Source organism: Kogia breviceps, chromosome 14 (genome assembly GCF_026419965.1).
Source record: "Kogia breviceps isolate mKogBre1 chromosome 14, mKogBre1 haplotype 1, whole genome shotgun sequence".
Lineage (NCBI taxonomy): Eukaryota > Metazoa > Chordata > Mammalia > Artiodactyla > Physeteridae > Kogia > Kogia breviceps.
In genome coordinates, this window is record NC_081323.1 from 26128562 (window position 1) to 26144430 (window position 15869).

General features: G+C 48.1%; 1 protein-coding gene across 6 annotated transcripts in view; it reads left to right on the forward strand.

Annotated features, from left to right (window-relative positions):
• LMF1 (lipase maturation factor 1) overlaps positions 1–15869 on the forward strand; it is a 98304-nt gene that overhangs the window by 15179 nt on the left and 67256 nt on the right. For 3 of the 6 annotated variants that reach the window (XM_067012639.1, XM_067012637.1, XM_067012638.1), the window contains exon 3: positions 15419–15429. The exons of the other annotated variants lie outside the window; for them this stretch is intronic. In XM_067012639.1, the coding sequence (XP_066868740.1) occupies positions 15419–15429 (11 nt within the window). The remainder of the gene's footprint in view (positions 1–15418; positions 15430–15869) is intronic. 6 annotated transcript variants of the gene reach the window in all.

The window sequence follows — 15869 nt, forward strand, 5'->3', positions numbered from 1 at the left end:
AAGTGAGGCTGGTGGGGCCCCATGTCGATATCTTGGGCGGAGTCAGGCAGCCTTCCAGACAGCCTGCTCATCCTGGGATCCTGGGATCGTGCCTGCCCTTCTCCCACCCTCCTGATATGGTCCTAGTACATGCGTGGTGAGGATAGCAGGAACCTGATGAATCCACTTCATAGTGGCAGTGGTCAAAGATCTTCATTTTGGGGAGAGTGGCTTTAGTCATGCTGTTGGTGCTTTGTAGGGTGATGACCCAGGTCCTCATACTCGGGAAGCGATGCTTTCAGAGGAGCCAGAAAAGACTGGTGTTATCAACTGCTCTTCTAGTGGTGGCAGGAGGGAGAGCAGGATCACAGTGTTCCCACTTTGCAGCAGGAACAAGGGAACCAAGACAGGGCCAGCTGGGGTGGTCTGCCCCTGGGTGAGGGTCCGGCTCTCTAGGGTCCTCTTCTGGAGCTGCACCCTGGAGGCGGCACAGTGCATGGGTAGGCTTGGGGCCAGCCGTGGCCATGCTGAGACCCAACCCTGGCCCCATAGACACCCGGGCTGTGTTGTTGCCTTAGCTGTGTCCCCAGCTCCACAAATCAGCATGTCCACACTCAGCCTGTCCCCCAGGTGGCACCCTGGGGAGACCTGGGACTTGTTCCTGACTCTTCCTGCTTCTCCTGTGTTTCACCAACCTCCACATCCTCCTAATTTCACCTGCAAGGTATCTCCGGAACCTTCCTGTGCTGCCAGCACCAGTGTGGCCCTGCATCCATGGTGGCTGTCAGCTCTGCTTCTCACACGCCCTGTGGTTTGTCAGGGACATATGTGCCAGCTTCCTCTGGGTTTCTGCTGTTCCAGGCCCGGCAGTTAGAAGGCAGTACTTTCATATGTGGGCAGATCTAAGGGGAGGACCACAACCGCCCTCCCCACCTGCCCCACCTTGTCTTGAAGAACAGGGCAGGCATGGTTTTGGGTTTTCAGGCCTTTGAAGCTGGGCCCTGTTGCCTCTAGACCAGGGCTGCTGTCAGGCTCCTTTCAGGGAATGGGAACGACTCCCATGGCCCGAAGGAGGGGGCCCCGTAGGGTCAAGGTGCCACAGACTCACAAAGCGGGCCAGGCGGGTCGGAGCTATGGGGTGGGTGAGGGAGTCCTTGGACTTCGCTGGCCGGAGGGAGGAGAAGGAGGAGCAGATGCACTGCCGTCGTGGTGTTACCTTAGGCTGTGGTTCTGTTCTGTCTGGGTTGGTTGAGAAGCTCAGAGAGGGTGCAGCAGGCAGCAGGGGTGCACCTTCATGACACCTGTCATGTCTTCTGGACATGGGAAGGAGACGACACCAGACGGTTCTTCAAGACAGGAAGCGAGGCAGAGGCGTGGTGCCCGGGGGCTGGACATTTGGGGGCCTCCCTGAGGACAGTGCTGCCACCGAGAGCGGGCAGTAAGAAGCCCACCAGGCCAGCAGGTCCCTCAGGAGAGGTGCAGGGCCGCCCCGGGGGCCCAGAGTTTCCAAGGACACAGGTGTGGCCGTGCCAAATGGCTTTGGGATCACACACTGCCCCCCCAGAGTCTCGATCAAGTGTGGCGTGAGTAGGTTCTGATTTAATGGTACCCGGGGACTGGGTGACAGCAGGAGTCATAGTCGTCCCCGAAGAGCAGACAGCCAGGGCCAGCTCCGTGACACGCTTGGTTCTGTGTCTGGGTTTCATAGAGGAGGCCTTGCTGGCAGAGGGCTCAGCTCTGGCGGGTGGGACGGGGTGGGGGGTGGCCAGGCCCTGGGTCTGCAGAAAGGAGCTTTGGGCCAGGCACATCAGGTGCAGGGCGAGTCTGTCCTGTTCTGGCCAGAACTTGAGTTCACCTCCCTTGGCCGTTGCCAGAGCCCCTGGGTGTTGCACTCACAGGAGGGGAGCTGGGCTGGCCTCGAGGTGACGGCTGTTCTGTGCATTCTGTTTGCAGAGTTGGAGGCAGCTCTCCTGACAGGTGCAGATGTTGTTGCTGCCCAGCTACCTAGACTTTTCTTAATTTAACAAACTTCATTTTTAGAAGAGTTTGAGTTCCTGTGTACCCCACTCCCAGTTTCCCGTTATTATCCTCTACATTAGACAGTGCATTTGTCACACTTAACAAGCCAGTGTTGACACTGTTGTTCATTCACCTCTTCTCAGTTCTTCCCGTCCCGGGACCCCATCCAGGCCCCACAGACATCTGGTTGCCACATCTCCTTGGGCCCCCTGGTCTGGGACTGTGGCTCCAGATGCCCCTGTTCTGGACGCCTAGATGGTGTTGAGGAGGACTGGTCAGGGGTTTTGTAGAATGTCCCTCCGGCGGGATTTGTCTGATGTTTTTCTCATTGTTGATGCGGTGATGGGTTTGAGAGGAAGACCAGAGGTAAAGTGCTGTTGTCGCCACATCGGATCAGGAGTCCCTGCCCTCAGCATGACCTGTCTGCTGACATTGCCCTGACCTCTGGCCGGGGTCATGCCTATCAGGCGTCTCCACTGTCCCAAGTCTTCACCATGTCCTCATTGGAGGTCATCACAGCACAGCCCACACACGGGGCGGGGGGGTGTCAGGCCCTCCTCGAGGAGGGCCCACACACGGTGACGTGGGCTCTTCCCCACAGGTCTCTCTGTCATCCCCGTGTTTACTCAGTCATTGGCCAGGTCGCCGTGGACTGGAGCATGTTTATTGGTGCCCTGGGTGCCTGTCCTCTTGCTCTAGGCGTTAAAACATCTTGGGGTCAGTGACACTGAAGAGAGACAGAGCCAGAGCTCAGTGACTGTTGTTGCGTGAAATGTGAGTGACCTCACGGAAGATGGACCGGCCCAGTGCTGTCCTGCTCAAATGGCACCAGAAGCCCGAGTTGTCCCTTCTCCTCCAGTTTCTTCAGTTAGTATCAACTTTCCCAAAAAGTTGGATTTCTGGTTCTGTTATCTGTGCTTTGCTTTGGCAGGAATCCTAAAGGACTTCTTTGTTGCTCTTAAGGATGGCCGTGTGGCCGTCCTTTCCTCTTCCCACCTTCCCGGCCCCCACAAAGAAGAAAGGATTATCTCTAGAAACTTGGAGCGAGGTCGGGGGCTCCGGAGGTCCCTTCCTGCAGAGGAAGCCGCCTTGGCACTTTCCTCTGGCAGAAGGGACAGAGTATCAACTTCAAAGAGTGCCGGCAGCAGATGCCCGAGGGCTGCAGAGGTGCGGAGGGGACCCCTGCATAGCGGCCGCCTTCGGACTGTTGAGGATGAAAACTTTATTTTGGCCTTAAACGCAGTTGATGTGCATGGCTGCCCCTGCCCATAGCCCCAGGTGCTTTTACGGGTGTAGATAGATTTGATGTGTAGAAATTAATTCCTGCTTCAGTTTTGCGAGGTCAGGGCAGCAGCATGGTGCCGTTTCCGCCGTGTGGCCATGCAACAGGGCCCTGTCCCTTGGGGAAGCCCCATGTCCTGTCGAAGGAGTGGCTCACCGCTGCCCACGGTCATCGGACACTGACACGGGCCTTCTCTGCTCTCTCAGACGGTGCCAAGACGTGGCAGGTCCCAGGACAGACTGTGTTCCTGGACTGGGGTTGGGGGGGCAGTCACCCATTGGCTGCATCGGTCGGGCCTCTGCTTCACCCCCTCTGGCCTTTCTTTCCTGCCCTACTTCTGTTCAGCCGTCTCCACGCGGCACTCAACGGGCAAGGCTTGGAAGAACATGCTTTATCATGAATTCCCATCCACCTGATCCCGAGTGGGCCTTCGAGAATCACTCTGTGCCAGGCAAGAAAGTGGGAGAATTCTACAAATTCACAGCTGCCCGTCCACAGCCAGGGGAGAGCAATCTAAAATATTTATCCAGGGCTTCCCTGGTGGCGCAGTGGTTAAGAATCCGCCTGCCACTGCAGGGGGACACAGGTTCGAGCCCTGGTCTGGGAATATCCCACATGCTGCAGAACAACTAAGCCCGTGCACCACAACTACTGAGCCTGCGCTCCAGAGCCCACGAGCCACAACTCCTGAAGCCCAGGCACCTAGAGCCCGCGCTCTGCAATAAGAGAAGCCACCACAATGAGAAGCCCATGCACTGCAACGAAGAGTAGCCCCTGCTCACTGCAACTAGAGAAAGCCTGTGCACAGCAACAAAGACCCAACACAGCCAAAAATAAATAAATAAATAAATTAAATAAATCTTTTTTTAAAATTTTAAAAATAAAATATTTATCCATGATGCCTTCTTACAAAGTGAAAAATCGCTGGGAACTGCTTTAGTTTTCTAATCAGAGGCTTTCTGTAAAACAGGAGCCTCGCATAGAGGTCGCTGGGGTGGCTCAAGGCCGAGGGCTGCAGACATGGGCACGAGGAGACCCGGCACACACACAGCCCTCCCTTCTTGGTTCTCTGGCTTCCTTCCCATGGAGATGAATGGTCGGTGGGCTATGGGCCACCTCTGAGGGGGGGAAGGCCTGTCGCTAACAGACAGTTGGAGGTAAGGCGTTAATACAGACCATTTGGGAGCAAAATCTAGAACTCTTAGACCAGGGAGGACTTGAGTTTCTTTAAAGAACAAAACAATAGACCATCCCCCAAGGTAGTTCCGTGGACGGCGATCTCTTCTAAAATAAGTTCCAGCTGTTAAAAATATAATAAAAGCTGTAAAAGTCTAATGAATACTTTTTAACTTTTCATGTAATTAGATATAACTGCCTATATTTTAAAATCTTATATCAAGCAGCCTTGAAATTTAAAATTCAAAACAGGTGAAGTTACGAGAGAACGCATTTCCAAATGCCCTCAGCAAATGTGACAGCAGTGATGCCACAAGCCCATCGCTGGTGTCCACGGGGACACTGTTCTGGTGGCCAGGCTGTGGGTGGGAGCTGGGCCAGGCCACCTCTGTCCTGTTAGCTTTCAGTCTCTTCCAGTTGGTTCTGATGAAAATGTAAAACGTTCATTGTTTGTGAGGTTTTAAAAGTCAGCCCCTTCCCTTTTCTCTGCTCACCAAGGTTATTTATTGGGAGAATTTACTGGGTAAACTTATTTCTCGCACACCCTGGCTGTTTATAGGTTTTTTTGTTTGTTTGTTTTAACATCTTTATTGGAGTATAATTGCTTTACAATGGTGTGTTAGTTTCTGTTTTACAACAAAGTGAATCAGTTATACATATACATATGTTCCCATATCTCTTCCCTCTTGCGTCTCCCTCGCTCCCACCCTCACTATCCCACCCCGCTAGGTGGTCACAAACCACCTAGCTGATCTCCCTGTGCTATGTGGATGCTTCCCACTAGCTATCCACTCTACGTTTGGTAGTGTATATATGTCCATGCCACTCGCTCACTTCGTCACAGCTTATCCTTCCCCCTCCCACATCCTCAAGTCCATGCTCTAGTAGGTCTGTGTTTTATTCCCGTCTTACCCCTAGTCTCTTCATGACATTTTTTTTCTTAGATTCCATATATATGTATTAGCATACGGTATTTGTTTTTCTCCTTCTAACTGACTTCACTCTGTATGACAGACTCCAGGTCCATCCACCTCATTACAAATAACTCAGTTTCATTTCTTTTTATGGCTGAGTAATATTCCATTTTATATATGTGCCACATCTTCTTTATCCATCATCTGTTGATGGACACTTAGGTTGCTTCCATGTCCTGGCTATTGTAAATAGAGCTGCAATGAACATTTTGGTACATGACTCTTTTTGTTTGTTTTGTTTTGTTTTTTATGGTATGCGGGCCTCTCACTGCTGTGGCCTGTCCTGTTGTGGAGCACAGGCCCTGGTCGCGCAGGCTCAGCAGCCATGGCTCACGGGCCCAGCGGTTCTGCAGCATGTGGGATCTTCCCAGACTGGGGCACGAACCCATGTCCCCTGCATCGGCAGGCGGACTCTCAACCACTGCGCCACCAGGGAGGCCCCATGACTCTTTTTGAAATATGGTTTTCTCAGGGTATATGCCCAGTAGTGGGATTGCTGGGTCGTATGGTAGTTCTATTTGTGGTTTTTTAAGGAACCTCCATACTGTTCTCTTTAGTGGCTGTATCAATTTACATTCCCACCAGCAGTGCAAGAGGGTTCCCTTTTCTCCACATCCTCTCCAGCATTATTGTTTCTAGAGTTTTTGATGATGGCCATTTTGACCGGTGTGAGATGATATCTTATTGTAGTTTTGATCTGCATTTCTCTAATGATTAATGATGTTGAGCATTCTTTCATGTGTTTCTTGGCAATCTGTATATCTTCTTTGGAGAAATGTCTATTTAGTTCTTCTGCCCATTTTTGGATTGGGTTCTTTGTTTTTTTGTTATTGAGCTGCATGAGTTGCTTATAAATTTTGGAGAGTAATCCTTTGTCAGTTGCTTCATTTGCAACTATTTTCTCCCATTCTGAGGGTTGTCTTTTGGTCTTGTTTATGGTATCCTTTGCTGTGCAAAAGCTTTTAAATTTCATTAGGTCCCATTTGTTTATTTTTGTTTTTATTTCCATTTCTCTTGGAGTTGGGTCAAAAACAATCTTGCTGTGATTTATGTCATAGAGTGTTCTGCCTATGTTTTCCTCTAAGAGTTTGATAGTGTCTGGCCTTATATTTAGGTCTTTAACCCATTTTGAGTTTATTTTTGTGTATGGTGTTAGGGAGTGTTCTAATTTCATTCTTTTGCATGTAGCTGTCCTGTTTTCCCAGCACCACTTATTGAAGAGGCTGTCTTTTCTCCACTGTATATTCTTGCCTCCTTTATCAAAGATAAGGTGACCATATGTGTGTGGGTTTATCTCTGGGCTTTCTATGCTGTTCCATTGATGTATATTTCTGGTTTTGTGCCAGTACCATACTGTCTTGATTACTATAGTGTAGTCTGAAGTCAGGGAGCCTGAATCCTCCAGCTCCATTTTGCGTTCTGAAGATTGCTTTGGCTATTCGGGGTCTTTTTTGTTTCCATACAAATTGTGAAATTTTTTGTTCTAGTTCTGTAAAAAATGCCAGTGGTAATTTGATAGGGATTGCATTGAATCTGTAGATTGCTTTGGGTAGTAGAGTCATTTTCACAATGTTGATTCTTCCAATCCAAGAACATGGTATATCTCTCCATCTATGGTATCATCTTTAATTTCTTTCATCAGTGTCTTATAATTTTCTGCATATATAGGTCTTTTGTCTCCTTAGGTAGGTTTATTCCTAGATATTTTATTCTTTTTGTTGCAGTGGTAAATGAGAGTGTTTTTTTAATTTCACTCTCAGATTTTTCATCATTAGTGTATAAGAATGCCAGAGATTTCTGTGCATTAATTTTGTATCCTGCTACTTTACCAAATTCATTGAATAGCTCTAGTAGTTTTCTGGTAGCATCTTTAGGATTCTCTATATATAGTATCATGTCATCTGCAAACAGTGACAGCTTTACTTCTTCTTTTCCGATTTGGATTCCTTTTATTTCTTTTTCTTCTCTGATTGCTGTGGCTAGAACTTCCAAAACTATGTTGAATAAGAGTGGTGAGAGTGGGCAACCTTGTCTTGTTCCTGATCTTAGTGGAAATGGTTTCAGTTATTCACCATTGAGGAAGATGTTGGCTGTGGGTTTGTCATATATGGCCTTTATTATGTTGAGGAAAGTTCCCTCTCCACCTGCTTTCTGCAGGGTTTTTATCATAAATGGGTGTTGAATTTTGTCAAAAGCTTTCTCTGCATCTATTGAGATGATCATATGGTTTTTCTCCTTCCGTTTGTTGATATGGTATATCACGTTGATTGATTTGCGTATGTTGAAGAATCCTTGCATTCCTGGAATAAACCCCACTTGATCATGGTGTATGATCCTTTTAATGTGCTGTTGGATTCTGTTTGCTGGTATTTTGTTGAGGATTTTTGCATCTATGTTCATCAGTGATATTGGCCTGTAGTTTTCTTTCTTTGTGATGTCTTTGTCTGGTTTTAGTATCAGGGTGATGGTGGCCTCATTGAATGAGTTTGGGAGTGTTCCTCCCTCTGCTACATTTTGGAAGAGTTTGAGAAGGATAGGTGTTAGCTCTTCTCTAAATGTTTGATATAATTCGCCTGTGAAGCCATCTGGTCCTGGGCTTTTGTTTGTCGGAAGATTTTTAATCACAGTTTCAATTTCAGTGCTTGTGATTGGTCTGTTCATATTTTCTATTTCTTCCTGGTTCGGTCTAGGCAGGTTGTGCATTTCTAAGAATTTGTCCATTTCTTCCAGGTTGTCCATTTTATTGGCATACAGTTGCTTGTAGTAATCTCTAATAATCTTTTGTATTTCTACAGTGTCCGTTGTTACGTCTCCTTTTTCATTTCTAATTCTATTGATTTGAGTCTTCTCCCTTTTTTTTTTTTTTTTTTTTTTTTTTTTGGTGGTACGCAGGCCTCTCACCACTGTGGCCTCTCCCACTGCGGAGCACAGGCTCTGGACGCGCAGGCTCAGCGGCCATGGCTCATGGGCCTAGCTGCTCCGCAGCATGTGGGATCTTCCTGGACTGGGGCACAAACCCGTGTCTCCAGCAGTGGCAGGCAGATTCTCAACCACTGCGCCACCAGGGAAGCCCTCCCTTCTTTTCTTGATGAGTCTGGCTAATGGTTTATTAATTTTGTTTATCTTCTTAAAGAACCAACTTTTAGTTTTATTGATCTTTGCTATCGTTTCCTTCATTTCTTTTTCATTTCTTTCTGATCTGATCTTTATGATTTCTTTCCTTCTGCTAAATTTGGGGGGGTTTTGTTCTTCTTTCTCTAATTGCTTTAGGTGCAAGTTTAGGTTGTTTATTCGAGATGTTTCTTGTTTCTTAAGGTAGGATTGTATTGCTATAAACTTCCCTCTTAGAACTGCTTTTGCTGCATCCCATAGGTTTTGGGTGGTCGTGTCTCCATTGTCATTTGTTTCTAGGTATTTTTTGATTTCCTCTTTGATTTCTTCAGTGATCACTTCGTTACTAAGTAGTGTATTGTTTAGCCTCCATGTGTTTGTATTTTTTACAGATCTTTTCCTGTAATTGATATCTAGTCTCATAGCGTTGTGGTCGGAAAAGATACTTGATACAATTTCAATTTTCTTAAATTTACCAATGCTAGGTTTGTGACCCAAGATGTCTGTCCTGGAGAATGTTCCATGAGCACTTGAGAAAAATGTGTATTCTGTTGTTTTTGGATGGAATGTCCTATAAATATCAATTAAGTCCACCTTGTTTAATGTATCATTTAAAACTTGTGTTTCCTTATTTATTTTCATTTTGGATGATCTGTCCATTGGTGAAAGTGGGGTGTTAAAGTCCCCTACTATGATTGTGTTACTGTCGATTTCCCCTTTTATGGCTGTTAGTATTTGCCTTATGTATTGAGGTGCTCCTATGTTGGGTGCATAAATATTTACAATTGTTATATCTTCTTCATGGGTCAATCCCTTGATCATTATGTAGTGTCCTTCTTTGTCTCTTGTAATAGTCTTTATTTTAAAGTCTATTTTGTCTGATATGAGAATTGCTACTCCAGCTTTCTTCTGATTTCCATTTGCATGGAATATCTTTTTCCATCCCCTCACTTTCAGTCTGTATGTGTCCCTAGGTCTGAAGTGGGTCTCTTGTAGACAGCATATATATGGGTCTTGTTTTTGTATCCATTCAGCCAGTCTGTGTCTTTTGGTGGGAGCATTTAATCCATTTACATTTAAGGTAATTATCGATATGTACATTCCTGTTACCATTTACTTAGTTGTTTCGAGTTTGTTCTTGCAGGTCTTTTTCTTCTCTTGTGTTTCTTGCCTAGAGAAGTTCATTTAGCATTTGTTGTAAAGCTGGTTTGGTGGTGCTGAACTCTCTCAGCTTTTGCTTGTCTGTAAAGGTTTTAATTTCTCCATCAAATCTAAATGAGATCCTTGCTGGGTAGAGTAATCTTGGTTGTAGGTTTTTCTCCTTCATCGCTTTAAATATGTCCTGCCACTCCCCTCTGGCTTGCAGAGTTTCTGCTGCAAGATCAGCTGTTAACCTTATGGGGATTCCCTTGTGTGTTATTTGTTGTTTTTCCCTTGCTGCTTTTCATATGTTTTCTTTGTATTTAATTTTTTTTTTTTTTTTTTTTGCGGTACGCGGGCCTCTCACTGCTGTGGCCTCTCCCATTGTGGAGCACAGACTCTGGACACGCAGGCTCAGCGGCCATGGTTCATGGGCCTAGCTGCTCCGCGGCACGTGGGATCTTCCCGGACCGGGGCACAAACCCGTGTCCCCTGCAGCGGCAGGCAGACTCTCAACCACTGTGCCACCAGGGAAACCCTGTATTTAATTTTTGATAGTTTGATTAATATGTGTCTTGGTGTGTTTCTCCTTGGATTTATCCTATATGGGACTCTCTGTGCTTCCTGGACTTGATTAACTATTTCCTTTCCCATATTAGGGAAGTTTTCAACTATAATCTCTTCAAATATTTTCTCAGTCCTTTTCTTTTTCTCTTCTTCTTCTGGGACCCCTATAATTCAAATGTTGGTATGTTTAATGTTGTCCCAGAGATCTCTGAGACTGTCCTCAGTTCTTTTCATTCTTTTTTCTTTATTCTGCTCTGCAGTAGTTATTTCCACTATTTTATCTTCCGGGTCACTTATCCATTCTTCTGCATCAGTTATTCTGCATTGATCCCATCTAGAGTATTTTTAATTTCATTTATTGTGTTCTTCATCATTGCTTGCTTCCTCCTTAGGTCTTCTAGGTCCTTGTTAAATGTTTCTTGCATTTTGTCTATTCTATTTCCAAGATTTTGGATCATCTTTACTATCATTATTCTGAATTCTTTTTCAGGTAGACTGCCTGTTTCCTCTTCATTTGTTAGGTCTGGGGGGTTTTACCTTGCTCCTTCATCTGCTGTGTGTTTTTCTGTCTTTTCATCTTGCTTATCTTACTGTGTTTGGGGTCTCCTTTTTGCAGGCTGCAGGTTCATAGTTCCCATTGTTTTTGGTGTCTGTCCCCAGTGGCTAAGGTTGGTTCAGTGGGTTGAGTAGGTTTCCTGGTTGAGGGAACTAGTGCCTGTGTTCTGGTGGATGAGGCTGGATCTTGTCTTTCTGGCGGGAAGGTCCACGTCTGGTGGTGTGTTTTGGGGTGTCTGTAGCCTTATTATGATTTTAGGCAGCCTCTCTGCTAATGGATGGGGCTGTGGTCCTGTCTTGTTAGTTGCTGGGCATAGGGTGTCCAGCACTATAGCTTGCTGGTCGTTGAGTGAAGCTGGGTCTTGGTGTTGAGATGGAGATCTCTGGGAGATTTTCGCCATTTGATATTACACAGAGCTGGGAGGTCTCTTGTGGACCAGTGTCCTGAAGTTGGTCTCCCACCTCAGAGAGACAGCCCTGATGCCTGACTAGAGCACCAAGAGCCTTTAATCCACATGGCTCAGAATAAAAGGGAGAAAAAATAGAAAGGAAAGAAAGGAAGGAAGGATGAAAGAAAGGAAGAAAGAAAAGAAGGGAAGAAAGAAAAGTTAAAGTAGGATAAAATAAAGTTATTAAAATAAAAAATAATTATTAAGAAGAAAAATTTTTTAAAGTAAAAAAACAAGAAAATGGGACGGTCAGAACCTTAGGACAAATGGTGAAAGCAAAGCTATACAGACAAAATCTCACACAGAAGCACACACATACACACTCACAAAAAGAGAAGGGGGAAAAAATAATATATCTTGCTCCCAAAGTCCACCTCCTCAACTTGGGATGATTTGCTGTCTATTCAGGTGTTCCACAGATCCAGGGCACTTCAAGTTGATTGTGGAGCTTTAATCCGCTGCTTCTGAGGCTGCTGGGAGAGACCTCCCCCTCTCCTCTTTGTTCACACAGCTCCTGGGGTTCAGCTTTGGACTTGGCCCCGCCTCTGCGCGTAGGTCTCCCGAGGGCGTCTGGTCTTCACTCAGACAGGATGGGGTTAAAGGAGCAGCTGATCTGAGGGCTCTGGCTCACTCAGGCCGGGGGGAGGGAGGGGTACGGATGCGGGGCAAGCCTGCGGCGGCAGAGGCCAGCATGACGTTGCACCAGCCTGAGGCGCAGTGTGTGTTCTCCCGGAGAAGTTGTCCCTGGATCCCGGGACCCTGGCAGTGGCGGGCTGCACAGGCTCCCGGGAAGGGAGGTGTGGAGAGTGACCTGTGCTCGCACACAGGCTTCTTGGTGGTGGCAGCAGCAGCAGCAGCAGCCTTAGCGTCTCATGCCCGTCTCTGGTATCCGCGCTGATAGGCGCAGCTCGCGGCCGTTTCTGGAGCTCCTTTAAGCAGCGCGCTTAATCCCCTCTCCTCGTGCACCAGGAAACAAAGAGGCAAGAAAAAGTCTCTTGCCTCTCTGGCAGCTCCAGACTTCTCCCGGACTCCCTCCCAGCTCCCCGTGATGCACTAACCCCTCAGGCTGTGTTCATGCAGCCAACCCCAGTCCTCTCTCGGCTTCCGGCTTCCCACCGAAGCCTGGAGCCTTAGCTCGCAGCCCCCGCCTGTCCCCGGCGGGTGAGCAGACAAGCCTCTCGGGCTGGTGAGCGCTGGTCGGCACCGATCCTCTGTGGGAATTTCTCTGCTTTGCCCTCCGCACCCTGTTACTGCACTCTCCTCTGTGGCTCCGAAGCTTCCCCCCCGGCACCCGCAGTCTCCGCCCTTGAAGGGGCTTCTAGTGTGTGGAAACCTTTCCTCCTTCACAGCTCCCTCCCACTGGTGCACGTCCTGTCCCTATTCTTTTGTCTCTGTTTATTTTTTCTTTTGCCCTACCCAGGTACGTGGGGAGTTTCTTGCCTTTTGGAAGGTCTGAGGTCTTCTGCCAGCGTTCAGTGGGTGTTCTATAGGAGCAGTTCCACGTGTAGATGTATTTCTGATGTATCTGTGGGGAGGAAGGTGATCTCCGCATCTTACTCTTCTGCCATCTTCCTATGCTCTCTTATAGGTTTTTATTATGGAAACTCAGAATCCTGCTCAGAAGCAGAGGGAGTAACGTAGAGCGCTCAGGCCCATGTTCTATGCTCGTTCTGTCCTCGCTCCTCCATGCAGCTTTCCCTGTAGGAAAACAGCTTGTCTCTGGGTCGGATTGTTAAAACGCCCCTACTCAGTGAGGAAGGGCCCTGGCCTCACCATGTTCTTTATTGCCCGGCCTGCAGGGTCTGTGTCCTGCCTTCTCAGGTGGGAAATTGCTTCGTGCGGGAAACAGGCAGTCAGGGGGCCCTCCTCGCACCCCTGCACCCTGCCCTTCCCTCCCCTCACTGGGAGCTTCCAGCAAATATCAGACTTGGTATTGTTTCATGCACACCTCCTTAATCAGACTTTTTTTTTAAACATCTTTATTTACAAACCATAAAATGTAACCATTTAACACGTGCAAGAACAATCACCATCTGCCTCTAAACATTTCATCAGCCTGGGCCTGCGTCCTCACCCCCTGGCACCTGCTCTTGCTTCCTGTCTGTGCGGACATGCCTCCTCCGGCTGCTTCACATGGATGGAGACACCCCACGCGGCCTCCATGTCAACTGCCGTCACCGAGGAGGTGCTGCATGGCTCATCCACAGTGTAGCTGGGACCGCTGCCTTGCGCCTTACACTCCTCATGATCACTTGCAGAGTCAGAGACAGTTGTGTCCCTTGTATTCTGGGGTCCGCCTGCTGGGTGTTGTGTTAACTTGGGCAGAGTGACGGGCAGAGGATTCACAGGTGTGAGGAATGCGTTCTGGAGCCACTGCGATCCCAGCCAGGGCCACTTGTGTTACATTGTGGGGTTCCTTTCCATGACCCAGGGTCCGTACACATGTTTGTGCTCCCCAGGGGTGCGTCCTGGAAGCCCTTGTAGGCGAAGACCCCCAACTCCCTCAGATTCCACAGGGAAGGCATGTCTGACACATCCTCCATTTAGGGTTGCTTTTCTAATAACCTGTGCTCATGGTTATGGGGTATCCTTTGAAATTAAAGATTCTAGGGTAGGACATTTTCATGGTGTTTGAAGGAAATTATTTACTGCAGTAAAACCAAGTACAGTTGACCTCTGAATACATGGGTCAGAATTGCGTTGAGTCCACTTCTACACAGGTTTCTCACTAAAACCTATGAGAAAACCACTCAACCTGCAGTGAGAGGGCCGATCTAAAAAAACCTCCACTGCAGAAGTAATAGCCTGCCTAAATGCCATTGTTCAAGGGTGAACAGGATTACATTTACTTTTCCAAACATGTTTATTGATACCCTGTTGTGGGTGTGGCCCTGTAGTGTGATTGTACAATGGGGCAAATAAGAAACACTCCTGTCAATGACAGTTACCTGGGTACCTAAGGCATGCACCCCAAGTTCAGTAAACTAGGACAGGTCTCCCCTCAGCTTCACCTCCACTCAGACACCTCAGAGCATGTCTCCCCTCAACTTCATCTTTACTCAGACACTTGAGGGCAGGTATCCTTTCAGCTTCACCTCCACTCAGAGAGCTAATGGCTGGTCTCCCCTCATTTTTATCTCCACTCAGCACAGACGCCTGAGAGCAGGTGCCCCTTCAGCTTCACCTCCACTCAGAAACCTCAGTGCGTATCTCCCCTCTTCTTCACCTCTACACAGACACCTCAGGACAGGTCTCCACTTTAGCTTCACCTCCACTCAGAGACCTGAGTGCAGGTCTCCCCTCACCTCATCTTTACTAAGAGACCTAGGACAGGTCTCCCCTGACATTTGTCTCCACTCAGACACCTGAATGCAGGTCTCCCCTCAGCTTTACCTCCACTCAGGGACCTGAGGACAGGTCTTCCCTCAGCTTCACCTCCACTCGCACACCTCTGCACAGGTTTACCGTCATTTTCACATCCACTCAGACACCTGTGGGAGGGTCTCCCCTCACCTTTACCTCCACTTAGACCTTAGAGGGAAGGTCTTCATCACCTTCACCTCCACCTGGAAACCTGAAGGTGTATCTCCCCTTAGCTTTCTCTCCACTGTGTCACCTGATGGCAGGTCTCCGCTTACCTTCATATCCACTCAGATACCTCAGGACAGGTCTCTTCTCACCCTCATCTCCACTCAGAAACCTCAGGTCAGGTCTCCCCTCCCCTTCACCTTCACTCAGACACCTGAGGGCTGGTCTCCCTGCACCTTCATGTCACTCAAACGTCTGAGACCAGGTCTCCCCTCAGCTTCATCTCCACTCAGACTCCTCAGGACAGGTCACCCCCTTAGCTTCACCTCTACTCTTACACCTAAGGTGACTTTTCCCCTAACTTTCACCTCCACTCAGACACCCAAGTACAGGTCTCCTCCACTCAGTCACCTGAGGGCAGGCATCCCCTCAGCTTCCCCTCTACTCTGTCACCTGAGTGCATGTCTCCCCTCACTTTTTCCTTGTACCTCAGTAATGTGGTGACCTCTGTAACTTGTCCCCTTTCTGTTTGAAGACACTGTGTTAATCTTTCTTTAGTGGGATGAAATGATGCTTATATTAGAAGTTTTTGGTAAAGCCATCCTAAATTGACACATTCTTCCCCTTCTATCTTTCAGGTATTCATTTGGTAAGTGGCAGACACTTAGGATAGCCTACCATGTTAGAGGTAATCTGGGGTATGTATCTTTGCGCGTGTCCTGGCTTCTCGTGCTGGCGTCTCTCGTTCTCTGTGGTTGCACCGTCTCTTTCTGATAACCCATTTGCCCTTGACCTGCATCCTCACCCACAGCCTTCCTCCAGATGGGGGACTAATGCTACTATCATGCCTCCATCTGTCATTCCCTCATGTGCTGACATCTGTTTTCATACTGGTGATGGGCACCCAGCGGGGTGTCCCAGGACATTGTCATTGGTTGTACCCTTCTGGTGATGGAGGGGCTTGTGGCATGAGGATTGCAGTGTCCTGCAGGCCTGCTCTCCACTTCCAGGCATCCCCGGGGACACCCCATGCAGCGCAAGTTTCCTGGGTGCCCCACAGGCTCAGGTTTTGCTTGGTTTTCTGCGGGG